At 48.1% G+C, this 25989-nt stretch overlaps 1 protein-coding gene across 10 annotated transcripts in view; it reads left to right on the top strand.

Annotated features, from left to right (window-relative positions):
• The window catches only part of LARGE1 (LARGE xylosyl- and glucuronyltransferase 1), a 556826-nt gene that overhangs the window by 311954 nt on the left and 218883 nt on the right, over positions 1-25989 (top strand). For all 10 annotated transcript variants that reach the window (XM_066358245.1, XM_066358239.1, XM_066358243.1 and 7 more), the window contains one exon: positions 6305-6476. In XM_066358245.1, the coding sequence (XP_066214342.1) occupies positions 6305-6476 (172 nt within the window). The remainder of the gene's footprint in view (positions 1-6304; positions 6477-25989) is intronic.

The raw sequence follows: 25989 nt of genomic DNA, 5'->3' as shown, positions 1-25989 counted from the left end.
CACCCGAACCCCCCATTTCTCAATGGGGACAGTCTGAACATGCAGGTGGGTTGTCAAGACGACCACTCAGAAACAACATGAAAGGCAAATGACTTTCCAAGTACTCCGCAGCTTGGATGCGTTCTGTTTTTCATTTTTAAAAATGTGTCAAGGTGATTTGTAGTCCATGGAAAGATGTTGAAATGGGTAAAGAACTCATATTTCTGGGCTGATGGAGGAAAGCTTACAGACTACAAATAAAAGAACTAACTCCCTGGGAAGGGAGCAAGGTGTGCTACTATTATCTCTATTTTACAGATGGGAAAGTTAAGGCCCAGAGAGATTCAGGAACCAGGGATGCCCAACTCTAAGGCCTTCGTACCTAACTGCCATGCAAGACAGCTCCTTGATGAATGGAGATTTGGCGGGATGCAGGCAGGGCTCAGTTATGCCTGTACGGTAGCCAGAGGAGTGAAGAGCACATCTGGATAGGCCAGGGGCTGTGGGAAAGGAGAGAGAGGTGTCATTTCAGGGGAGAACATCTGGGGCTGGGGCCTGGAAACTGGGTGAAGGTAAAGACTCAGCCCTCATCACCCAAACTTTGGGGACTAGGGTAACAGCACCTGACCTTTAGACTAGTTGGGGGCGGTTTTGGTAAGATAGCCCATCAAACGCTCCTAGCACAGTGCCTGGCACACAGTAAGCGCCCAGTGAATGCTAGGTGATACTGTCTGTCGTTACCATTGCTGGGCACCCCAGCCTGCTGAAAAGAACCTCTTCCTGTACCATTGGATACCATATCCCAGCAAATCGAGCGCATTCCCCAGCCTTTGCCTTGTCTTTCAAAGGTCAGAAACCTGGCTTCACCATGGAGACGTCAGTTTTAAGCTGTCACCAGTAGGTTAGTGTCCTCTGTCCCACCTTGTGCCTCCATGCTCATGTCACTGCCCTAGTGAGATTTCCTGGGGAACTTTTGTGTGGACCATCCAGCATCAGATGAAGAACTTTACAGAAACTCCCTCAGGGTTCATCCACTGAGGAACTAGCAGCTCTGACCAGGCCAATTTCCCCTTGAGAGCACTCCCCAACCCCACTCTGTAAGCACAAACCCTTCAGACCTGGGATCGCATGCGAACCTTTACATAAGTGCATTAGGTGGTATTCTTCTTGAGCACGATTGCATTCTTGCTAATTAAATCTCAGGGCATGCTGCTTAGAATTATTAACAGCTATTGCAAGGATAAGAATATGTCCATTAAAATAAGGTAACTTTCAGTTTTATTATCCTTTTAATTACACAAACCCTTTGGTGCGTTTATAATGGTAAAGAGCGTAACTAGGATGTTCTGTGCCGGAAGGGGGGGTGCTGGAGCCTCTGTAGGGTGCTTGGGTCTGTCTGCATGGTGCCCCCAGGCTGTCTCAGCTTCCTCAGGGGTGGTCTTCTCCCCTCTGACCCCGTGACTTGGTATCCCTGCTTGGATTGCAGTGCTTGCAGAGAGGGCGTGAGATCGTATCAGTGTGAGTTGTGTCAAGAGACTGCCCTGAACAGGTACATGGCTGACCCATCCCGCCCACATTTTCTCCTCCTAACACGGAGGGCGTGCTGTTCCGTTTGGAAATCTACCGAGGAGGATCCAAGTTTCCCAGGACATCTCAAATGGTGACTTTTGTTAGTCTTTATGTGGAAACCTAGGAAAAGGGGATGGGTGACTTACTTCCTCCGGCACCATCGCCTCCATTCCCAACCTCCCCCATATTGTCAGAGGTCCCATAATTCCTTGATTTTATCAGACTCAAAATCCTGAATCATCTGAGCATTGGCAGAGTGGACCGGTGTTCACTGGGAGAAGAGGAGTGTGCTGTACAGAGGCCCACTGGGTCCCCGCCCAGCTTTGCAGTCCTAGCAATTTTATGGAGAGTTCTCAGCCCCCCATTTTGCAGATGAGCAAACTAAGGCTCGTGGAGGTTCAGTGACGTGCCTGAGCCTGCTCACACAGCGTATTTGCACTGGCACTGGCACTGACGCCCAGGCCGTGGGCCTCCACCGGCCACACCCCTTCTGTAGTACCACTCTGACACTGGACTCAGCGTTAGTGATGCTTCTGGCTCCGAGTAGTGGAAAAGGTCGGAGAGCGCATCTGAACCCGGGTCTGGCTGGCTAACTCTGCAGTCCTGAACATTTTTGAGTAATAACTTGTTACCACATAAAAATGACATCATCCCTGCCTCAAGGAGTTCCAGCCCAGAGCCAGAGAGAGACACGGAAAATTAGACACAGCGTGACAGCGTGCTGTGCAGAAGAAAGGGTAACAGCTATGTCTGGAGCCGGGGCCCAGCCTGGGGCCGTGGGGAGGCGGTGACCAAGAGGTGGTGGTGCCTTCTAAGTTGAGACCTGAAGGATTCGCAGGATTAGGATGAAGGGGTGGGGGCAGGTATTCTATGCTATTTCTAAGAGAGTGAGCCAAATATGATACATGTATCTGCTTCTTACCACACATCCTTTCCTCCTGTAGAGGCCTTAGTTTTCTTTCTGAATACACACTCATTTACATGCTTCTGTGACCTCTAATTGTGCACTCTGACTTAATTGATTATGTATTAAGTTGGGGACTTGAGATGACATTCAGGCCTGGACTCATGTTGAGATTAATTTATTCCTGTAGCCCTACTTCTCTGCGATTCATTTGAGTACCTCACAACCTCACATGTGTGTTAAAAATAAATCCAGGAGTCAGGGCAATCTAATTAGATGGCTTAACCCAGTGCTCTGGTGTTTAGTCTTTACCAGGCTCTCCTGCTTTGATGGTAACCAACACAGATGAATAAGTTAATTAAAGGTCTGATGAAATAGCTTGGCTCTGCAGCATGGACGGACGATTGCCAAGCTTCAGTTCAGGCAAATTCTCAGGGGGGAGGGGAACAAAGCGGAGTTGCAAAGGCTGGGCCTTCATGAGGAAGAGTGTCCTACGATCTGCTGGAGGGAAGTCCTCGCAGAGCCCGTAGGCCCCAGATGGCTGGTCAGGAAGCTGACTCCAAAGCAAGGATAATTTGGTTAAGGGAAAGAACGCCAGCCTTCTTCTGACAGGTTCCAACTGTAGCTTTGTATCGTGCTCTCTGTGGAATTGTAGACAAGTCACTCACCTTCCTGTGCCATTTGTCTGTCTGTTCATCTTTTTGTCCACTCATCCACCCATCCATCCATCCATCCATCCATCCATCCATCCATCCATCCATCCATCCATGTACCCATCCACCTATCCATTTGCATCTACCATAATAAGTCGCTGTACTCTGAAATTGCCATGATTCAATTAATTTAGTGACTATGCTAGCTGTGTTAGGTTAGTCCCTCCGGGTCCTCTCTCTCCCTTCTTTACCGTTTTCTGCCCCATGAGGCTGATGCATGAAGTTCACATGTCTGACTGAGTTCATTGGGTTTGTCCAGCAGATCAGTGGATAGGAAGAGAGAGAGGCTGAGATCTCTCTCCCCGTTCCATCCTGTGGAACTGTCACAGGTAGTCCGTGTCCCTCTATTGAAGGTCACTGCTCCTGTCAGGTGGCTTATTCATAGGATTTTCTCTCTGGATTTCAGCAGCTGCTGGCATTGGCCCTGGGTGCTAACGGCCTCCTACTTTCCCCTCCCCCAAGTGCTGCTCAGTCCTTGTTACTGCCCCTAAGTTTTGCATACACCTCAGTTCTATTATTATATTTAGCTCAGATTGTCCAGGATGAGTGAGCTGTTTCCGCCCACACCCTGACCGAGACAGTGCAGTCAGCACTTAGAAGTAACTGCCTTTGATAAATGGCAGAAGCCCAGGAAGGCCAAGCAAACTTGTCCAAGTTGACATTGCGATTAAGTGACAAGGCCAAAACCTGAATCCAGGTGTGCCTGACTCCAGCACACACGGTTTCAGGCTGTACTGTCTTCCAGAGACTACCCCACACACACACCACCACCACCACCTTTAATGGGAGCAGTGAAAGAGGCTTGACTACCTGAATACCTGAAATGAGGAGGGGGCATCAGGAAGGAGTCAGGGACTTATATTCACTGAGAGTCTTTTGTGTACCAAACACTCGAGTCCTGTAATCTCTTTTAATTTCTACGTCAGCCGTGTGATGCAGGCAGCATGTCCATTTTATAGACGAAGAAAGAGGCTTAACGAGATCAACGTTTTTATGAGGCTGGAGTTCAGATTGTAACTTTGGTCTCTTTTTTCCCGTCCTCCATGCTGCCCAGGTGCACGGTGACAGGGACTACAGACACAGAGCTGAAGATTGTTTTTCTGGAGACTGACACGCAGTGAATAGTTCAGTCCATCAGTTTATGGGTTGGTTGGTTGGTTGGTTGGTTGTTTTTTATCCTGGTCAGAATTATACTCTTTTATGCGAAGGACTGTTGTAAAACTGAGAATAAGGAGCAGCTACATGACATTTTCAAAAATGAAGGTGAAAAGGATACTATGGAGTGGGAGTTTGCGAGATGCAGTGGGTCCGAAGAGATGTCACGGGGGTTCTGTCTCAGCATTCCCACCGTCACCGGGTCTGACATGCTGAAACAGAATGTCACGCGTAGGTATTCTTTACAACAGTAGTAGTTGTTCCTTTTATGAAGTTGGAAAATAAAGATCTATCTGTGTCTGTCTCACATCATGCCAAAAGGGTCACCGTTAGTCATTTGATGTCATGCTTCTCTTCCTTCTTTCTCTACACAAATTTGTGTGGCTATGTTTTCATGTTGTTTGATTATACGTAGGGGTTCTTAAGCAAAAGCCATTTCAAAACTTACTTTTTTTCCCTTTTAATATCCTATGCAGATGACCCTTTAGTACCTCTTTTTTTTTTTTTTTTTTGTACTTTTCTGAAGCTGGAAACGGGGAGAGACAGTCAGACAGACTCCCGCATGCGCCCGACCGGGATCCATCCGGCACGCCCACCAGGGGCGACGCTCCGCCCACCAGGGGGCGACGCTCTGCCCCTCCGGGGCGTCTCTCTGCCGCGACCAGAGCCACTCTAGCACCTGGGGCAGAGGCCAAGGAGCCATCCCCAGCGCCCAGGCCATCCTTGCTCCAATGGAGCCTCGCTGTGGGAGGGGAAGAGGGACAGAGAGGAAGGAGGGGGGGGGTGGAGAAGCAAATGGGCGCCTCTTCTATGTGCCCTGGCCGGGAATCGAACCCGGGTCCCCCGCATGCCAGGCCGACGCTCCACCGCCAAGCCAACCGGCCAGGGCCTCTTTAGTACCTCTTAATCTGCATTGTAGATTGTATAGTATGCTATCAGTCTCTTGTTTGTAAATTTGACTAATTTTTTTAGAACAGCGTCCTCATAATAGAATGAAAAGTACGAAAGGGATGATCAGTATTTCGTGGAACCTTGATGGGGCAGCCATGGTTTTCAGTAAGAGCTGCGTGCTGCACATGTCAACTGCACGAGGATCAGAAGTGCACTTGGAATCCCACGCAGATGCCTCATGGCAGCAAGGGTGGGGGCCCCGCCCACAGTGACCTTCACATGAGACCTGTACCTTGGAAAGCTGTCACCACACTAGGGTTAGGATTGTTTTTGGTCTTGACTTTGGGTACCAGGTGGTACCAAGGGGTGTGACTTGCTTTTGACTCTACCTGCCTGCAAGACGTTAGTTGCTATAGTAGGTGAGGACTTAGTGATGGCCCTCATGGGCTCATTTGTCATGCACGCACGTGCATGTGTGTGCGTGTCTTGTTACCCAGTGGAGTGTTACATAGATTATGACCACTTTCCCTTCATGTGTTTATGTGAGCACCAGAAGAAGGCAACAACACTAATTGGTTTAATTACTGCTTTAAAAAAATAGATAAGCATAAGCTTTAAGACTACTAAGTAGTAATCTTTAGTGTTTGAAAGAAATAGATCTGCCTAGAAAAAGTGTTAGGTAGCATTTGCAAAACATATAGTCTGATGCAGTTTTTATACTTCTATTTCTTGTTTTGTGTATATTCTTTATATTCTTATTTTCTCCAAGTGAATCTGTACAATTTCTGTAACAACAAGAGCATTATTTTAAAAATCAGAGCGTAGTGTTTACATGCAACAGAGGTTTTAAAACCATTACTTTTCCTCTCCCTTGATTCAGATGCATTTTCTTATCCCAAAAAACTTCACATGCCACTCTCAAAATTATATGAACACATCTTTAAGAAAATATTCATCTATTCAACAGATTTTTATTGGATACTATTTAGGTACCAGGCACTATTTACAGTGTTTATGCAAAAAAAAAAGAAAAATTAACGTAGTGATTTTATTTTCTCTCTCTCCTGCTCCCGCTGTTCCCTGCCCTGTGTAGTCTGAAGTGTCCTGGATCCCCAACAAACATTACTCTGGGATTTACGGCCTGATGAAGCTCGTCCTGACCAAGACTCTTCCCACCAACCTGGAGAGGGTCATTGTCCTCGACACAGATATCACTTTTGCCACTGACATTGCTGAGCTGTGGGCTGTGTTCCACAAGTTCAAAGGTAATTGTTGCCCTTTTTTTTTTTCTGGTATCGATGTCGGCATGCCAAGAATCGTAATTGTATTTAAAAACAAAACAAACCTGTGTTGCGAACTCTTAATGGGGTCATGTTAATGGAATGGATGAGGAATTACAAATACCGCTGAGTGTCAAGTCTGCTGGCTTTTGAAAAATGCTACACTGGAATTTGCGTTTCTTTACCATGTGAAGAGGTAAGGTCTCTGTTCAGTGGGTGCTTTGTTAGCAATAACTATGAAATGTATGTATTCGTAATGCAAACCACTGACTGTTGACTTACCTGTGTAGAGACACACGTCTGTCCCTTTTCTCTTTTTATCTCCGATACTCTGATTGCTGAGGAAGCCTGTGAGGTAGCCGAGCTGGGTATTGATTACAGTATGTTTGGAAATATTCTGATGGCTTTTGCTTTCGTTCCCATTGGGGCTCAATACATTAAAGAGGTACATCCACTTGGCTGTGCAAGATGTTCCTTCCAGCCCCGTTCCTTCCTTCTTAGCTATGATTGTCACTCTTGCACTGCCTCAAGGAACCTGCGAGTGTTTGGTGGAAATTGTGAGCCCAGTAGGTGTACTTAACCTCATGAACAGTGACGTTTGGCATAAATCTGGGGCTATTAATACCCTTCTGCCTGATGTCGTCCTTACACTGCAATATTTTTTCAGTTCTTCTATATATTAGACATACAGCGAGAGGGATTCGGCAGTAAGATTTCTTTCTTTCTTTCTTTCTTTCTTTCTTTCTTTCTTTCTTTCTTTCTTTCTTTTAGTTTTTGTTTTGAAATTGCACTCTGGCTTCTGGGTTTAAAGTTCCACTTACCTCTTCTGGAACACCTTATCCCTTGAAGGGGCGATCTCACTCAGTGATCTGAAATGATGGTGTTTCCGTAAATCACAGGCTATCCTGGCTGGTTCTGGTCTCTGCCCACTTCCTTCCTGGAGCCTCTTAGCTCTGGGCCAACTGAAAAAAGTCCTCAGCATGTCGTGCGGGAAACACTCTGACCCTCAGACTCATTCCCTTGGGGACCAGGAGTTCCTTTCCTTACCCATGTCAGTAATGACACCAGTGAAGACATCCTTTAGCAGAAGTGCCGAAGCTGAGACTGCTTGGATCTGCCCCATCTCACAGGTAATGGAAGGTTGGTCGGATGCAGACTGTGCCCAGAGTGGAGGCCAGAAGGCATGTGTGCGCTGGCTTCCTTGTGCATCTCTGTTCAAGGTCCCCAACCATTTCTGCTTGTTTTTCTAATCAAGTTGAATACTTTAAGGCAGGGGTCCCCAAACTACGGCCCACGAGCCGCATGTGGCCTCCTGAAGCCATTTATCCGGCCCCCACCACACTTCTGGAAGGGGCACCTCTTTCATTGGTGGTCAGTGAGACATCACAAAGTGCGTCATCGCTCACGTACAGTACTACTTCGGGTGACGTAGGATGCACACGTCACGGCCCCGGAAGTGCGTCGTATCATTTGTTACGACTAGCAGTGACAAATATAGAACCGGACATTGACCGTCTCATTAGCCAAAAGGAGGCCCATAGTTCCCACTAAAATACTGGTCAGTTTGTTGATTTAAATTTACTTGTTCTTTATTTTAAATATTGTATTTGTTCCCATTTTGTTTTTTTACTTTAAAATAAGATATGTTCAGTGTGCATAGGGATTTGTTTATAGTATTTTTTATAGTCCGGCCCTCCAACGGTCTGAGGGACAGTGAACTGGCCCCCTGTGTAAAAAGTTTGGGGACCCTTGCTTTAAGGAGACAGGTTTTTAAATGTTCAGATGTCAGTGTTGTCTTTATTCAGCAGGCATTTCCTGCATCCCTGCCAGGTGTCAGACAGGGTGCTGGGCTCTGAAAATAAGGAGGCAAAAGACCACCTCTACCAAAAGGGGTCAGAGAAGGTGGCCAGGAGGGCATCACAGGCCAGGTGGTCGGCTTACGCTCCGACCTGCCGGATAGGAGGAGTAATGGTGTGCAGTCCGTGCCCACAGTCCCCTCTTGTAATAGGACTTAGTTCTCCAGCTGCTGCGAATGCTGCCTGAAGATGGCTTTTCTCAGGGCTGGCCTTCGCCCTTGGCCACGCCCCCTTCCTGGGCACCCCTGTGTCACACAATGACTGGTGAATGTAGGGTCTTGCTGGCTCAACTGTAGCACTCTCTCGAGACAGCTGTGTGGCTGGATTTCTCTCTCTGCCAGGCCCTGTTTTCTTCCCTTGTTTCACAGGTGCTGTTCCCAAGAGTGCTCCCTAAATTACCCTCCTGCACGCTAACTTCCACATTGGAGTTGGCTCCCTGAGAAACCTGGCCTGCATTTGCAGCGACACATCTCCCTCGGATAGTAAGGGTAACCCTGCAGAACCACTGGGACAGGGGGTCCCTAATTGCAGCTAGGAGAGCGCATTCGATCTTGCCCAGCTAGGACCTGCCGCAGAGCAGGTGGGGCGCTGTAGCCAAGGGCAACGCAGGTGTCACCATGGTGTTAAGTCCCCGACATTCTGTGCAGAGGGCAAGCCTCCAGGGCCAGTCCAAGGATTTGGATTTGGCAGGCTCACAGTCCAGGGCCCTTTCCTTCTGGGGTGGAGCGGGGTGTGTGGATGAAGGCCAGGACCAGAGACAAAAGGATCTGAATGCGAGGAGCTGAGACAATGGACTGAGCTTTATTGTTCATTCTCTCACAGGTTTATTTCTAGCGTTCGTTAGGCCCCCACCGTGCAGAGGAACGTATCAGACGTCGGCGACAGTATCTGAACCCATCAGGAGTGTGGCACCCGCCTTCCGGGTGCTCACAGGCAAGGCAGGCTGTGTTGCAGTTTTCATCTGTCAGCAGCCAAAGGGTGTGAAAAACATGTGAGGTTTTCCCAGGCTCGCCCTAACTTTTCTGGGAAACTATGGAGGTGAAAGAAAAATAAGTAAGCTCTTCTCCATATGGCACTCTCTTATACAGGTGTTTGGTTTTTTGGGGTTTTTTTATGGTTTTGTTTTTGTTTTTCTAAACTGGACCAATTAGAATCCAGGTCATGGAACAGGGAGAAAGCCCCTAAGGTTAAACTCATAAACATAGAACGTTCTGGTCCAAGAGGGAGGAGAGTTCCCCTCTCATAAAGGCAATTGCTGTTGATATCTTTCCCTGTAAACGTTTTGAGTGACATTGATGCAATTGGGCCCTGTTAATTTGTCTCTGCCTTAGAGCGACTCCTTATGTGGGGGCTGCAGCGCTGCTTGCATTAAGCTCTCGTGTACCCTCTACCTGTTAATGCTGCTATGACATCCCCCTAACCCAAATTCATTATATGACAAATCTAGTACGAAGCCTTTTCAGAGGGGCTCGGACACATTCTCAGCCTCTACCATGCACAGCTTTGGGGGTGCCTCCTGGGGATGTCCATGTGCTCCCTGACCCTGGACTTAACGCCAGTGGAAAATGTCTCCGTCCCTACGTCAGCGGGCTGCATCCTTCTCGAGCCTGCTCCATCCAAAGGAGGTATTTTCAGAGCCACTAGTTCTTAGCAGAAAGAATCAGACATTCGTAGAATTAGGAGTCGTCCCTTCAGTCAAGCTTTCGTTTTCTGACTATTGGAACCGTTGCAAAGAAGACAAGCCCAATCCCTGCCCTATACGAGTGTATATTTGAGTGGGGGACATAGACAATGAAGAAATAAACAAGTGAAATCTATAGTCCAGGAGGCAGGGACTCGTGCTCTTGAGGAAATTAGGGAAAGGAGCTAAGGGATGCCGGTGGGGATGCAAGTGTGAGCACACATGTGCGTTGTTTCTATATTCAAATAGGGTGATGATGAAAGGTCTGACAAGAGAGATGACATGTAAGCAAAAACCTGAAGAAATTAAGAAAAGCAGGTATGCTAGGTCTGGGCAGAGTGGAATAGTGTCCTAGGCATATGGAACAGCAAGGGTAATGTTTCAGACATTATATTATCTGGCTGGTTTAGGGAATAGGATGGAGGCCAGAATAGAGCAGAGAGAGCCCAGGAGAGGGCAAAACTGACAACGTCTGATCATGGCATCTCATTTGTAGGGTCTGGGAGGGTTTTGCCTTTCCCTGCAGAGATAGGAGAAGTCATTGTCCGGCTTTGAGCAGGAGTGACATGACCTGATTTGTGTGTCTAATGGGTCACCTTGGCTGCCCTTCTGAGAATAAAAGAGGAAGCAAGGAAGCCATGTAGGAGACTCCTGCAGTCATCCGGGAGAGACGTGCTGTTGCCTCAGACCTGGTGGGTCGTTCGAGGTGAAAGAAATCATCCTGTTAGGGAATGCTTGGAAGACTGCGTCATCGGGAAGTTCTGGTGATTGGAACTAGGAAGAGAAAGTTGATGGGAATCACGGAGGACCGAAGGTGTCCAGAGTGGCGTGGCTGCATTTTTGAGACACAGAACTCCAGAAAGAACAGGTCATAGGGGAAGATCAGGAGATCGGGTGGGGGCATTGTAATTTGAAATGCTTCCTTTGGTATCCCCATGGACATGGTGGGAGGCAGACTGCTAGGTGAGTGTTTGCAAGGCGAAAGGAAAGTAACTGATATTTCTCAAGTTGTATTTCTCCTGTTCCAGGCACTGTGCTAGAAACTGCACATTCAAAAAGTAGAATAAAGTGGCAAAATTAAGTGACTTTTCATGCACAGACAGTGATTGCACCACAGCGCTGAGCCCCAAACCGTTGGTCTTCGACCTCCTTGCGAGTTCTGCCGCCCCTGCCTCTCTCCAGGCTTTCTACTGTGTGGGGGAGGGGGAGGGGATGCCCCCTGACCCGGGCCGCGGGGTCTGCACTTAGTCCAGGTGTGACCACTGATCACGTTCACCCAGCACCCCACCCCTTGTAGCCATAGTTTTACAGCACACACAAAAAATCGAAAATTAGATCTGATTTTAGCAATCTGGGAAGCTGTTGTGAAGGCATAAATAATAAATGTACACCCATAATTTGAAGCTTTGTAGAAGAAAGCCATGCTAAGCATTCGATAGTATTGTTATTTTTCAGGACCGATGCCTACCCTTGAGGTGGCCACAATGTGGAGTTCTGGCCACCTTCCCTTTAGGAAGTGTGTGCTGCCATAGTGTGAAGTTCTGGTCTCCAGACAGGTACTAACCCTCAGGCACTGGGGGCCGCGCCCTGCTCACCATCACAGCGCCCCCGTGTGGGCAGGTGTGCACACCAGTGGGTATTTTTAACAACCTAACGGACTTACGGTGGACTAATTATAGCTAACGTTTTTAAGTACTTTCCTCTGTGCCAACTACTCTGTGAAGCATTTTATGGGTAAACTCATTTAATCCTCACAATATTCCCCTGAAGTAATTACCGTTAATGTTCCTGTTTTAAAAGGTTTGGGAACTGAAGCTTCAGGGGAGGCCAAGTCACTTGCCCTGTGATTCAGCTCTAAGTTGTACAACTGGGATTTGAACTCAGGTTGTCCAAGTCCAAATCCAGTGCTCTTTCCTGTACTGCATGCACCCTGCATTCCTCAGGAGAGGAGATAGTGGCGCTTACAGTCTCTGTGGAGAGACCCATGTTAGATCGATGGAAGACTAAGTGATCGTGTAAACCTGTGTAGAGTGCGGGGCTAAGGTGATGGAGGTGTTTTGAAAGCAGGCAGAGAGAAAAGATGCAGAGAGAGGTATGGCTTTCCTAGGATTTGAGAGATAAAATTTCGGTTTCCAGATTTTTAGCCCAGCTTGTGACTTCCCAGAACATCATCTTTAAAGTAGCAGTAAGCTCCCAGAGCTCTATCCGGTGCTCAGCACGGTTCGGTAGAATGAGCTAGAATTGGGGCTCACCTGTGACCCATGTGACCTGTGACCGTGGTCAGGTTTTCTAACTTTTGGGGACCCCAATGAACTATGAACAATGCCAACAGAGTCACTGTGGGTGATGCATAGGATAACGTACATTGTTCTTCCCTTGTTCCATTTTCTCTGAGGACTCCCGCCAGAGGGCACAGAGTAGTAGTGGACATCGTTAATGTGGTTGCTTTGTTCCCTGCAGCCTCGTCCACAAAGCCACAGGGGCCGGGGTGGCTCTGTGTCCAGAATAATGTGGGAAACTGAATGTGAAGAACGTCAAAAGTATCACTTTAGAGAAGACATTTGTAGAACTTTTGTGAATATAATCACTTGCCTTCGAGGAGATTTTAAGCACTTCTTGACATTCCTTCAGGTTTTGCCTTTATTTCCAGCCTTGTCATGGCTTGGCCCTCCCTCGCTCCCTCCCCCTCCACTCTCCCTCCTTCTCTCCATCTGTCCGTTTCTCCATCTCTTCATCTCTCTATCTCTCCGTCTCTCAATGGAACTGATGGGTAGAAAAAGTTTTGCAAAAGAAGACACCACCTTTCAAATCCCTGCTGGTGTACCTACCAAAGGATGGCCGTGGGGTGGTCATGTAGCCTCTCTAAGCCTGCTCCACTCTGTAGACGGAAGTGCTGAGTCTTCCCACAGGGGTGTGAGGTCTGGGAGGTGATTCGAGTCGCTGAGCCCAGTGCAGGGAGTTCCCTTCTCCTTTCCTTCCTCCTACCCCCCACCCCGCCCCATCTGCCAGTCTGTCTTTATCTCATGGGTCCCTTTTCCCTTGACTTTCAATCCTTCTTCCCTCCCTTCACCTCCCTCAGATGAAGCTTTATGTCTCCCCGTCTCTCCCCCGCTCTAGCTGGCATGAAAGGGATCAGGAAGGCCTTTCAGGGAGATCCTGTGCCCTCACGCCAGTCACCTTTCCCTGAGGAGCGCCGCGTGCATCCCCGGCCGGCCGGGCCTGGTGCAGCTTCTCCGGCCCGCGGCAGACTCCTCTCACATCCGGTTTTGACAGTTCGTGAACCCGAGAGACTGTTTTGCCACAGGGAAGGAAAACAGAAGTTTTAAAAGATAGGAATTCTCAAATAAAGAGCTTTGCAGGGACCCCAAAGGCCCGGTCCACGTGGTTGACATTCTGTTCGAGTTCCACCTGGAAGGAGGTGCTGGTCCTGTAGTCTGAGGTCCTTCCAAAGGTTCCGATCACAGAACTACTGCAAGATGTGCAGGCAGAAATGCTGGGCATTTCTTTGTCTGCACCGTAGTTTTAAACATTCCCTGCCCACTCCCTATTGATGGAATCCCTCCTCACCACCAGTTTTCATTGTTTTGTTTTATAACTTCTAATTCAAATTGCTCTTCCTCTTGGGGGGGATTCGACGCCTGTCGCTCTGTCTCCTGTCCGTTCACTTCTGTCCCCTTCACAGCTGCCGTCCAGGCTGCCCTCCCAGCCGGAGACCAGCCCTCCGGCTCAGGAGATGCTCTCAGTTCCTCCCTCTGACCAGCCAGGATGCTCACCCCTGGGGGAACATCAGCACTCATTCCTGACAAACTTGGTGGAGAGGTTTTAATTATTTTCAGATTAACTTTGAACTGGATCTGTCTTCTGTTACTGTTAGAAACGTCACTCCACTCTCCTGAGCCTCTTTTGTTGTTGTTGTTCTATAAAAATGGGGGGAGGGAGATAGTACATTCATAGCTCCCCCATAAGCTTTTATTTGGGTGGTAAGTCAGGAAACAGTGCTTTGCATAGTGCTTCATAAATGATCGCTTGCTTTTCCCCCTTCTCCATCTTTTTCTCCTTCAGTGTGAAACTCCTGAGAGATGGGCACTGAAGCCTGCCTGCTTCCCTTCCACCCCCTTCCCTGCCCCCTGCTCTTCCTCCCTGCCTGCTGCCCTGCCTCCCGCATTCATTCAGCTACTCCTCTCATTAATTCATTGTCTTTTGAGCCTCTGGACCCACCCTGACCCTGGGGACAAAGTAGTAGTAATGCCAGTTTGTATTAACCGCTTTCTGTGTCAGACGCTGGGCTGTCATTCAGCCTTTAGCTACCTTGCTCAAGTTAATACAGTGAGTGGGTGGCAGAGCCCAGACTGAGGCCAGGCCGACCCCAGGCTGACCCCAGAGCCCACACTGCACTGCTAACCACCAGATTCTAGGCCCAGCCGAGCACAGCTGCGTTAAAGCGCAGAAAGTGCCTTGGCAGGGAGAATACAAGGTGCAGTAGACTCGCCTTTTAGGGAAAGCAGTCCCGGTCAGGTGGGTCGGGAGGGTCAGGAATGCTTCTGAAGGGACGGGGCACGGGGACATTAGCCTCCGTGGCCCCACTTACAGGGGGGATGCCATATGGTGAGGCCTGAGAGGAGAGTATAGACAAAAATGAAGGACATCCCTGGCTCTGATGTCCCCTCTGCCGGGGACACCTATTCCCTGTCTTGCTGCTGTAACTCCCTTAAAGTCTTAGCTCAAATCTCAGTGAGTTTTCCCAGACTGTCCCCTTTCCTCCCACAGCCCCATCCCAGCTGGCTTGCCCTGCTCTCCTTTTTCTAATAGCACTCATCACCTAATCTGGCTGATAATGACTCATCGAGTTGGCCCCGGGGCATGGCTGCTTGGCCTAGTTATTGTGTGTCTTTCCCGCTAATGCCTGAACTCCAGGAGGACAGAGAGCTCGGTCGTCTTGCTCCTGATGTGTTCCTAGTAGCTGGAACAGTGTCTGGCAGAGAGTGGATGCTCAGCAGATGTCTGCTGAATAAACAAGCAGACAGAGCATATGTAATGCACGAGAGGTATGGGCGGTTTTCTGAGTTACAGCTTGAGTTTTACCCAAACGTACTTGAGATCATTCAGAGTTTCGGGTACAGAGGTAGGCTCAGACTCCCAGATGTGAGGACAGCCCTCGGCTACTGTGGCGGGGGCGTGGAGGGGATCTAAAAGCTGAGGCAGGACACCAGCACCTTGAAGGAAAGCTTTGGCAACAGGTAGGAGGTTGACTACTGCACAAGATAAGGTGTAACTACTGCAAGATATGACAGTGGCCCTTCTACAGCCAGGACCCTGTCCTTGGGGGCACGGACAGGACAGGGATTCACGGTGATCCCACAGGAGTGGGTGGCGCTGGCTGACGAGTTCTGTTTCAAACACGCAGAGATGGGACAAGAGGGCCCGTATCTTTAACAGAACGGGTCTGGGCTGCAGGTATCTTTAGGTGCTTCCTTTCTGGAACTAAAGTAGAGCTTTTTGGTATTAAAATAGATATTCTCACTGGGTTATTACAGTGTCTTCTTCTGGACTTTTAGGCGTGCCCCATTGTAGAGCCCAAGGGGTGGTGACCTGTGGCTCCTGGTCCTGAAGGGAGGGCAGCTGGATTTGCTGTCTCCAGTTAGGTGACTCACTGGGCAGTGCCGACTGTCACACGTGAGTGCCAAGGCTGAGTGAGGTGCGGCTGGAGAGCTGGGATTAGCGCGGGGGAGGAGCGGAGCCAATGCTGAGCAGATTCATCAGAGGGAGGATCTCATCTCCGAACTCACCCCAGTCGTGTCAGGAGCCCCTGACTGTGCGGCCCCAACAAAGGGAGAGACGCTGGCTCCTGCCTCAGATGCATCATCAACTGCATCATCAAGCCAGCCACGTCCTGGGACCTGTCCACCGTGCTCTCAGGATGGGCGGAGCAGCCGCACTGACCCAGCTCTAGGACCCCCTGACTGGGAAGACGGGACCGCTGCCCACAGTGTGGCTCTCCTACGTGCACAGGGAGCCAGGCTCTCTGTGAAGTGAGCTGGAGAACACTCGGAGGCTCCTCAGGAAGAGGAGGAAAGACAGATCCCTGGAAGTGACTGGGAAGTATTTCCTTCCCCTCTTCCTTAGCCAGTTCAAGTGTCCACTCGGGGGTGGTAGGACACAGATGTCCAGGCGTTTCCTTTGGGTTGCTCCCCATCCTCTTACCATCTCTGTAATCTTGGCATTACTCAACTTTCTGAACGTCAGTTTCTGAATGGCAAAATGGGAGAGCTGATATTCACAGGATACTGCTGTGATCATTGTGGGAGAGGGTACACACAGAGGTCTCCGCACAGCACCTGGCACGGAGGAAGCCCTGACACTGTTTAGCCACTACTGTTACTAACACTAGAGTCATTTTGTTGTCATGACCGTAAGGCACCTTTATATGTACTGAAAAGATTCCAGATGGAAGGACCTCAGTAGGAGAGGAGACAATACTAGTCCTCCAAGAGGAAGGAGAGCTCCCCCAGATAACCTCCATCAAGAGAGAGGAAGGGGACTCGAAGGGAGGGTCAAGGAAGAATAGAGTCAGGATTTTGTCCCAGTTGGAAGGAGCCGGCCACATATCTCGGGGGGGAGGGGGGGGGGAGTACAGGTGGTGGAGTGTGATAGTCCTGGGACCTGTCCCATGCAGCTTACAGCTGAGTATCTCAGTCTCAATGGGGATAATATTTCAAAAGCAAAATACATAATTCACCTACGACTTTGCAAGTATTTGTTATATTATCTCAGTTCTCCAGTGCAGGGTCTTCATATTGCACAGCTTCTGACGTGACTTACGAAAGCAAATCAACAGATGATGTTTTTCTCCCAGAAAATGTTCTGGTATATCCTACAATCTGTGGCCTCTCAGAATCCAGGGAGTGTGGTGTTATTATTTTTGTTAGTGTTGTTCCCGTGGTTGGTCCTTTTATCTTGGAAGGGCAGAGTGGAACTGGAGGGCTGGGAGGGTTCTAGAACGAGGAAGGAAGAGCGGAATTTTAGGGTCTCAGCAGAACACTCTTTGATTATATTTTATTGTATGGCCACACAGTCCGCAGACATTTGTGCTGTTGCTATTTTTTGGTAAATACGTCACTCGTGTCTCACACGTTACAACGGTTGCCATCTCCTGATAGGCCCTCCCATCGTGGGGACCAACTGCTTGTCTCATGAAAGGGAATATTTACATATATTTTAGACATGGAAAGACAGGAGGTTGAGGGGTATGGAACAGAAACATTTTAGTTTTTTTTTTTAATTTCAGGAAGAGATATGGAAAAGCTTAAGCATTAAACCCAGAAGTCCTGGATGCTGCTGTCCAGAAATCATCTTGTCACTCATTCAGACTTTCAGTAGATATTTGTTGAATGTCTGCTTAATACCAGATGTACAGGTGATGCTCTGTAATGCTCAGTCCATTAGAAATTCATGTGACTAACTCATCCTTCTTTGAGAAAATCTTATACTTCTGGAAACATTTTAGGGTTCCTTGCCATCTGTGTAAATTATTTAGCTAGATTGCTTTTCTAACATTTCCTGATATCAGATACCCTGAGTCAAGGAGACGTTGATTGTGAACATAGCTATTGTGGATGCCCATGGAGGGGACAGAGCTATCCTATGTCCTTCAGAGGGAAGGGTGGTCAGAGAGCACATTGGGGCCAAATAAAGGCATGGGGACTTAATGGAGGGTGACATGAGAGACAGGTGCAGAACAGGTAGTGGGAGCAGGGAAGAAGCAAACACCTGTTAAGTGAATTCATGGAGACAAAGACAAAGCCCATCTTTAGACTCAGTGTGCTCAGTAGATAAGCCAGTTTTTTGTTGTTGTTGTTTGCTTGCTGTACAAGTATCTTGGTATCTCAGCCAAGGGGGCCTTGCATACAAGTTAATTCTGCTTGTGGTCTCCATTAGCCACATATCTAATTGGATTAATGGGCATGTGAGAGTCAAGCAGTAACCTGATGACGTTTACAACTGCGTTCTTCAAGCAGTACCCTTCAGTTGCAAGGTGGAAGTTGGCTTTCAGCATCAGAATTACCTGTTAGGTCTTTCCAAGTTGCCAAGGTGCAAAGGGCCCACTCCCATTTCCACACAACAACCTAGACACCAACAATGACTTGAGAAGCAGTGCATTAGTGCAGGGTTTCTCCACCATGGCACTGTTGACATTTGGAGCTGTGTGATTCTTCACTGTGGGTGGCTGTCCTATACATGGTAGGATGCTTAGCCATGTCCCTGGCCTCTACTCAGTAGCACCCCCTTCCCCAGTTGTGATAGCCAAAACTATGTCAAGGCAACAGTATGTATCCCCTGTGGGCACAGACCTTCTCTGTTGAGAACCACTTCCTTAGTGGCCCCTTGTCACGGATGGAAATCCATCCTGATCGTCAGGCGGTGGTGTGGTTTTAAGTGGTTGACAGCATAATGAAATCAGAGCATTCTACAGCCTGTGTATCCTTTCAGAACTTGGAGAACCCCTAGCCATGTGCTGTGTGCAAGCCTTTCTGGGTCGGCCCTGGGTTCAGGCTCCTACCGGGCATGCTGCAGGCATCCTTGTTCTTCTCGCTTGTACTCCACATGCTCCTCACAGATGCTCGAACGGTGAACTCTTTCTTGTAGAGCCACGGATAGTTGAATAGCCAGTAGTAACATTCCTCGCTCAGATGATAAATAAATGCATTTGTTGCCCTGTACCTGGAAAGATCCATGATACCAAGGGAATGTGTGTGATTGAATTAACCAGACTCGAAAGCATTCACATCCACAGAAGGCCAAGGGTTCAGAGAGAACCCACTGGAATGTGTGAGCTTTCCTTGAAATGACTAGAGGGACCAATTTGCCGCTCACCTGTACTGTCCTGAAGGGAGGACATCAGCGCGTGTCTTTCTGTGACTGGCAGAAGGACACAGTGTTTTCTTATTTCCTAAGTGCCCATGGATAGGTTATTACCAGCATCTAACACATGACAAGGACGGATGTGGCCTGTCGAGGAAGATAAATAGCTGCTCTCTTCCCGTGCCACGCGCTGGGCTTGCCCATCTGGACACGTGCAATGGGCCGAGCTGCGTGCACAGGGTCCTCACGGAGATGGATGGAGGGGCCGTCGGAGGGAGCACTGGCCGCCAGCATAGGACACAGTGAAAACCAGCTTCCCTAGAAGCAAAAGGATTTTTTTTTTAATTGATAGTTATCTCCATTAGAAAAGGAAGCTTTGGTTACTGTTTTCCTGTTTGCATTTGATGAGTCTCAGGGACAAAGAAAGCATGTCAGCTGGGGCCTCTCTTCCCTGCTGTTCAGATGTCGGGAGAGACTCCAGCTCATGTCCCACAAGGGTAAAATATTTCATGAGCTTGAAAAGAAGATTCCTCAATTCCAACCAGTAACCTTCATTTTCTTTGTGAAATACTAGACTGGAAGAGGAGGAGGAGGCAGCATGGAAGGCCTTGGGGCAGTGGGACAGAGGGACTCGACAGTGGGTTGGCTGGGATGGAACTTACTTTTCTTTTTATTTTTTTAAGTGAATTTTAAAAGTCTGGAACAGTTTTGATTTACAGAAAAATTATAAAAATAGTACAGAGTTTCCATATACCTTGCACCCTCTTTTCTTATTATTATATTATCATGGCCATTTGGGGAAACTTGCACTTACAAGATGCCGGTACAGCCCAGACTGTGCATGTAGTCTAGCTGGTCTACGTGTATTAGTTCCCTGCATCCTCACAACAAACCTGCAAAGAGTCAATCCTGTTTTACAAGAGAGAAAATCTGATGCTTAAACAGGTTGAATAATTTACCCAAATCAGTAACTAATAGTGGCCAAGCCAGGACCACAGCCTTCTTCCCTTTGTTGGTTCAGTCCACAGGTTTTTAGCGGCTCTTCACTGTCAGTCTCCGAGCTGTACTGAGCTGTAGGGATGGATGAGATGGTACACCTGTCCTCATGGAGGTGACACAGTAATTGAGAATTCAGAAGGGCAACACTAAGGAGGGATGTTGTGAGAAATAGGACACATGTACCAAGCACAGTGGTATCGCCATGGAGTCATTTATTAGCTTTGGGGGCTGGGAAGGACATCAAGCGCAACATAAGGTAAATTCATCTTGTGGACTGGCTGGAGACGTGGAGAAAAGGGGAATGGGCCATTCCAGGCAGGAAAAGAGAAAGGGCCAGAGTCATGGAGGCATGCAGCATGGCCTGTTGCCCAGACTCCAGGGGGTTCCCTATGACCGCGTATCTCATTCAAAGGATTGCATATGGGTGGGGGTTGGGAAGATGATGGGAGATTGGAAAGTAGCCAGGAGCTGGATGAGGGAGGGTCCGCCATGCCATGCCAAGGAATTGGGCTTTTCCAGAAGTCGGTGAAAATGCATTGACAATCACTAAGGAGAGGAGTGCTCCAGGCAGATCAGACCAATCCTCTATGTAGAAATGTGTTTGCTGTTTGCAGTGTGGTGGGGGAACGGGTTGGCTGATGTAAAACCCAGAACAGAGTCTAGGTAGGCAGCCGTGCCAGTGATCCAGGAAAGAAATGGTCTCTGCCCGAACTAAGGTAGAGCTAGGATGCCACCATGGGATCAATTAGAAATGGGTGTTCAGATAACATGCAGTATGCGGTACAAGAGAGGAAGATTTGTAGATGACCCTTACTTCTCAATTTTACAAATTGACTAGGGTATACAAGAGGAAGCATAGATTTAGTGTGAGAAAATGCTCACACTAACTATTGCTGTTGTTGGGAGGGCTGATGGTGGTGGTGGTGGACATTTAACTGTAGCAAACATTCGTCCTCCACTCTAGGAGAAGTTCTGGTTTGCCTGCTGGGCCTTCATGTCCCCCTTCCACAGGCATCAGCAAATTAGCTCTTTTTCTTTTGAAAACCATGCCTCTTCGTGTCTTAGTGGGTTTTTAGTGTATGTAAGGGGTGTAGGGATAAAAAGGCATGATCCAGCCCTGGCCAGCAACAGTTTCACAGCCATCTCTATGACTGTGGTGATTGGTTAGGGGTGGACCGGGGGGGGGGGGGGGGGGGCATGTGACCCAAGCTGAGCCAATCAGAATGAGCATCAAGCCAACATTTTTTTTTTTTCCCCTGGAACTTCTGGGAATGGTTTTTTAGTTCAGTTTCTAAACTGTGAGGAGGTGATACTGGAACCTCCATTAGGACTTTTGTCACTGTGTCCAAGGCCCCCATGACCACCCCTAGACTCAGTGGTTCAGTAAGCGGCCTCAGCTTATGGCTATGGCTTATTACAGCACAGGAACATAAAGCAAAATCAGCAAAGGATGAAACCCAGAAGAAGTCACTCATAAGCTCCAGAGTCCTCACCCAGGGGAGTCACTCAGGACACGCTGATTTCCCACGCAGTGAGTTGTGGCAACATGTGCAGTATGCCGTCCATCAGGGACACTCATTAGAACCTCACACCCAGGATTTTTACTAGGGGCTGGATACATAGGCACCCACTACATAGCATGCTCCAACAGTGCAGACTCCCAGAGGGAGGCAGGCGTTCTTCATAAACCGTAATGTTTGCACAGATGCGTTCGACGCAGTGGGCCGTGATTACCAGGGAGCAGTGGGAGCCTTCGTGGAGCCCACGTCACACCTGCCAGCCGGGGGCCAACGTGGCAAGCAGGCCTTTGTAAGGACAGCGGTCTCAGGCCCCTGTCCTGCACAGCCACACCGTCTGAGAGGGAACACACATATCTGAGAGTCTGACAAGGGACCCAGGTGCCAGATACTATTGTAGTTATAGCGTAGTCCCTAGTTCCAGCCATGCTTGAAGCAAGTTTCTTTATTTTTTAATGTCTTAAGTCAGTTTAAATTTCTGTCACAACCTTAAGAAGCACACTAACTAATAAGACCCATTCTAAATAAAGTTTCCTCTTTTAGCTTCTTTCCCACATTCCCTAACTCAGAGGGGGGGGTCCTCCTTAGTGACTAGGACTGGCTTCTCATAGACATTTGTCAAATTTTGGTACATAGCTAAATTGTCTTTAGCAGTTTAGAGGATTATTCTGTCTAGATGGAAAGGGTAGGTTTGGGAGCCTGTTTATCCGTGAGTGTGACCTAAATAAAAAGTTGACCTAGCTGAATGTCTCCTTGCTGTCCCCTTTAACAAATTACTCTTCCCTGAGAACTTGGCTTCTGCTTGTGTGTGCTAAGTAGCGCCTCCAGCTCAGGCTCTGTCCTGGGCTTCCTTCTTTGTTTGGCCTAATTAACTGTGCCATCATTCAAGCAGATGAGGTGTGTGCCTTCCTGGGACATCAATTAAAAACATAAATCAGTGTTTGTCAACGTAGAAAGATGACACATTGAAAGCTAAATACTCTCTGTCACCTTATACGGAAGTTTCACTGACATGCACAGCCTAGGGCAGAGGACCTGGGAGGGATCTTAGAGATTGTGAACTTGGTGCTTTTTGTTGCCAAGGTAAAGAAAGGTCCAGAAGATCTTTATAGTTTGTGTGATAACAGGTATTTTTTGTCATCAGTGGCCTTAAGCAAGTCACTCTACCTTTTTAATCCAAGGCTCTCTGGTCAATGACTATTAATTGAATGATTGGTGAAGGGATGAAGGACTCTGTAAAATAAATGGCCTTGACCGGGTGATCTGGGTGTTCCTTTCATGGTTCTGAAATTCACACAAACATACAGTGTCGGGAGGCAGAGCCAGGCCCGTATAAAGTAAGAGTCCCTTTGATGCCATGTTGCCCTCACACCCTGCATTAACCTGCCAGCAAATCCTGCCGACTCTGGCTTCAACGTCCAAGCCTAGCAGATGCTAAAAATGAGTTATTAAATAAACGAAATGAGGTTGTCAGCCTGCGTCGCCCTGGATTCTGTAATCCTCTTTTTACCCCTTTCTGTTCCTGTAAAGTAGCAAATCACAGAAGCCCTGAAATCACCGAGGGAGTTGGACACTAAGGTTATGTCCAGGCATGAGACAGTGCCTAAGACAGGAATGGAGACAGAATACAGGTGAATGATGAAAGTCAACCCCCAAAATGGGCTCCCAAGAGAATTTGGATCTAAGAGTGAACAGTGACTTGCTGGCCCAGGCCAGCCAGAATCTCAAAACATAACATTTGGCTTCCAAACCCATGCCAGCTTCTAGCCTCTGTCTCCAGAGAGAGGTGTGTATGTAGTTGCGTTGGGAGGTGGGCTTCAAAATGCCACTTGATGCTTTTCATAGAAGCACACAGTAGGTGCTCATCCTCAATGTTTGTTTCTCTGATGGGTTTTTAGAGATGCACAGATAGCTCGTGACATCAGTTCTGTGGTGTTTTTTGTTTGTTTGTTTTGTTTAATTTGGGGAAAGAAAATGTTTTCTTGAGAGAACCATAAGAAGAAAATTCTAGACAGGAAAAGGGCAGCATAAAGATGCCTACTAGGCTTTATTGTAATAGTTAAAAGAATTTCATCTCCAGAGGCAAAAACATGAATTTACTAGACCCTTTCAAGAACAGACTGCTGTGTCGCCGGCGTCATTAAGGTTCGGAAGGCTGGTGCACTTGATACGTGTGTCGTGCATAAAACAATGTGTCATATCAGCAAAAAGAAGATTAACTCCTGTATTTCTACTGCCTAGAGTTGAATATTATTAACTGAGTATTATTAACATACTCATGTATGTCCTTTCAGGCACATTTTTGTGCATATAAAATTGTTTTCTTTTTAATGTAAAATTAAGATCATGTCATAATACTGGGGTTTTTTTTTATTGATTTTACTGAGAGAGGAAGGGGAACGGGACTCGAGAAGTATCAACTTATAGTTGCCTCACTTTAGTTTTTTTATTAGCTGTTCGTGGTATGTGCCTTGACTGGACAAGCCTAGAGTTTCGAACTGGTGACCTCAGTTTTCCAAGTCGATGCTCTATCCACTGAGCCACCACCAGTCAGGCTGGGCTTTTGTTGTTGTTGTTGTTTTGTGGGGTTTTTTTTTTTTAGAAAGAGAAAAACATCAATCTGTCATTCCACCTACTTATGCTGTCACTGGGTGATTTTTTTTTTTTTTTTTTTTTTTTTTCTGAATTGAGAAATGGGGAGCCAGAAAGACAGACTCCCGCATGCACCCAACCAGGATCCACCAGCATGCCCACCAGGGGGCAGTGCTATACCCATCTGGGCCATTGCTTCATTGCAATTGGAGCCATTCTAGTGCCTAAGGCAGAGGCCATGGGGCCATCCTCAGTGCCTGGGCCAACTTTGCTCCAATGGAGCCTTGGCTGCGGGAGGGGAACAGAGAGAGAGAGAAAGTAGAAGGAGAGGGGTGGAGAAGCAGATGGGTGCTTTTCCTGTGTGCCCTGGCTGGGAGTCGAACCTAGGACTTCCCTACACCGGGCCAACGCTCTACCACTGAGCTAGCCGACTAGGGCTTACTGGGTGATTTTTGTATGTGTCCTGACTGGGGATCAAACCTCAGCATGTCAGGATGATGATCTAACCACCTGAGATACCTGGCCAGGGCCACTAAGTTTTTTTCTTAACTATAAATTGCAACTGTTTTTTCTTAGCACTGCGTCATTTGGTGCTTTTTGGTATTCCATGGTATGGCTGTATTATTGTTTGTCTATTCAGACCTTTTGTATTACAGTCTTGGGTTGTTTCCAACTGTTTTTGATATTCTCAAAAAAAGTGGTGACCCAGTGGCCTAACGGATACTCTAAAAAAAAAAAAAGCAAAGTGCTAGTCCTCTCTTGTGAACGCTGTGAGGCTGCGGCCCCAGGCTACACACATTCAGTATCTGTAGTGCCCGGAGCTCAACAGTGCAGTGTTTTGGCTACAGAAAGAATCTGAAGGCCCCATGTTCCAGTGCCCACCTGGCCGTGTGACCTTGGAGGACCCAGTTAAGCTCTCCCTACCGGACATTCCTCACACGAGAACCAGGCACCTTCTCTGCCACTTCCAAGGCTGGCCTGAGGACGGTCCACACTAGCTGCTTCTCTGTTCTCCTCACATCTCTCAAATGCAGTTGTCTTCAAAGTTAGAATCATCTGGGAGCTCTTTAAGAGGCACGATGCCCAGGCCTACCCCTTACCAGCCAGATCAGAATCCCTGGTCCAGGTACTGGACGTCCATAGTTGTACCAGCTCCTTACACAGGGCCGAGCGCGTCCAGGTGGAGGCTCACTTCCCAGCTCCTGCAACAGAAGAGCCCCCGGGTCATGGCTGCTCTCTTTACAGGGCTGGGGGGGCAGGATGGTATTTGGGAAGAAGTATTTGGAGATGAAATTAAAATCCTGGCACATGAGCCTCCCAGGGAAAAGTACCAGCCTTGTTATTTTGTGTCAAGAGCTCAAACAATGATCGAAATCCAACCGGACATCATAAATACCAGAAAAGGTCAGGACTGGGCTAGTCATGAGGTCGAGCTCACGCAGCCAAGCTGGGGTTGGTACTTGGTCAGCTCCAGCTTTTAGCTGGCAGTGGGCACGGTTGCAGGGGCACTAAGCAAGGCCCTGGCACCCGGTGCCCCAGTCACAGAACAGCAGCTCGTGTGGCTCTGTTGCTTTTGCTGAGGAAGTGCCATTTTCTCAGTGGTCCTTCTTGACTCATTTAGTAGAGTTGGCATGTGGTTATTCTGTAACTTCTCTGCAATGTTCTCATTGACTCATTAGTGTAGCCGGCATGCGGTAATTCTGTAACGACTCCACAAATATTGTAGAAAGGGTAGGGGAGTGGTAAGCGGAAGGCGTTAATGTTAACTGAGCTCGAATTCTGTTCAGACTTCCCAGGATGGAAGGACTAGCCCCCTCACACCAGGCTCGTGGCCCACAGCGCAGCTGAGAGGCCTGAGGTCATGCAGCCAGCAAGTGGCAGAGATGGAAGTTTTGTCCTAATCAGCAGAACTTCAAAGCCTGTATTTTTTTTCCTGAGGACTACACATCTGAAGAGTTAAAGGGATTTAATTAGACCATTTCTGGATAATCAGC

Source organism: Saccopteryx leptura, chromosome 1, assembly GCF_036850995.1.
Source record: "Saccopteryx leptura isolate mSacLep1 chromosome 1, mSacLep1_pri_phased_curated, whole genome shotgun sequence".
Lineage (NCBI taxonomy): Eukaryota > Metazoa > Chordata > Mammalia > Chiroptera > Emballonuridae > Saccopteryx > Saccopteryx leptura.
This window is presented reverse-complemented; position numbering and strand designations above follow the sequence as displayed.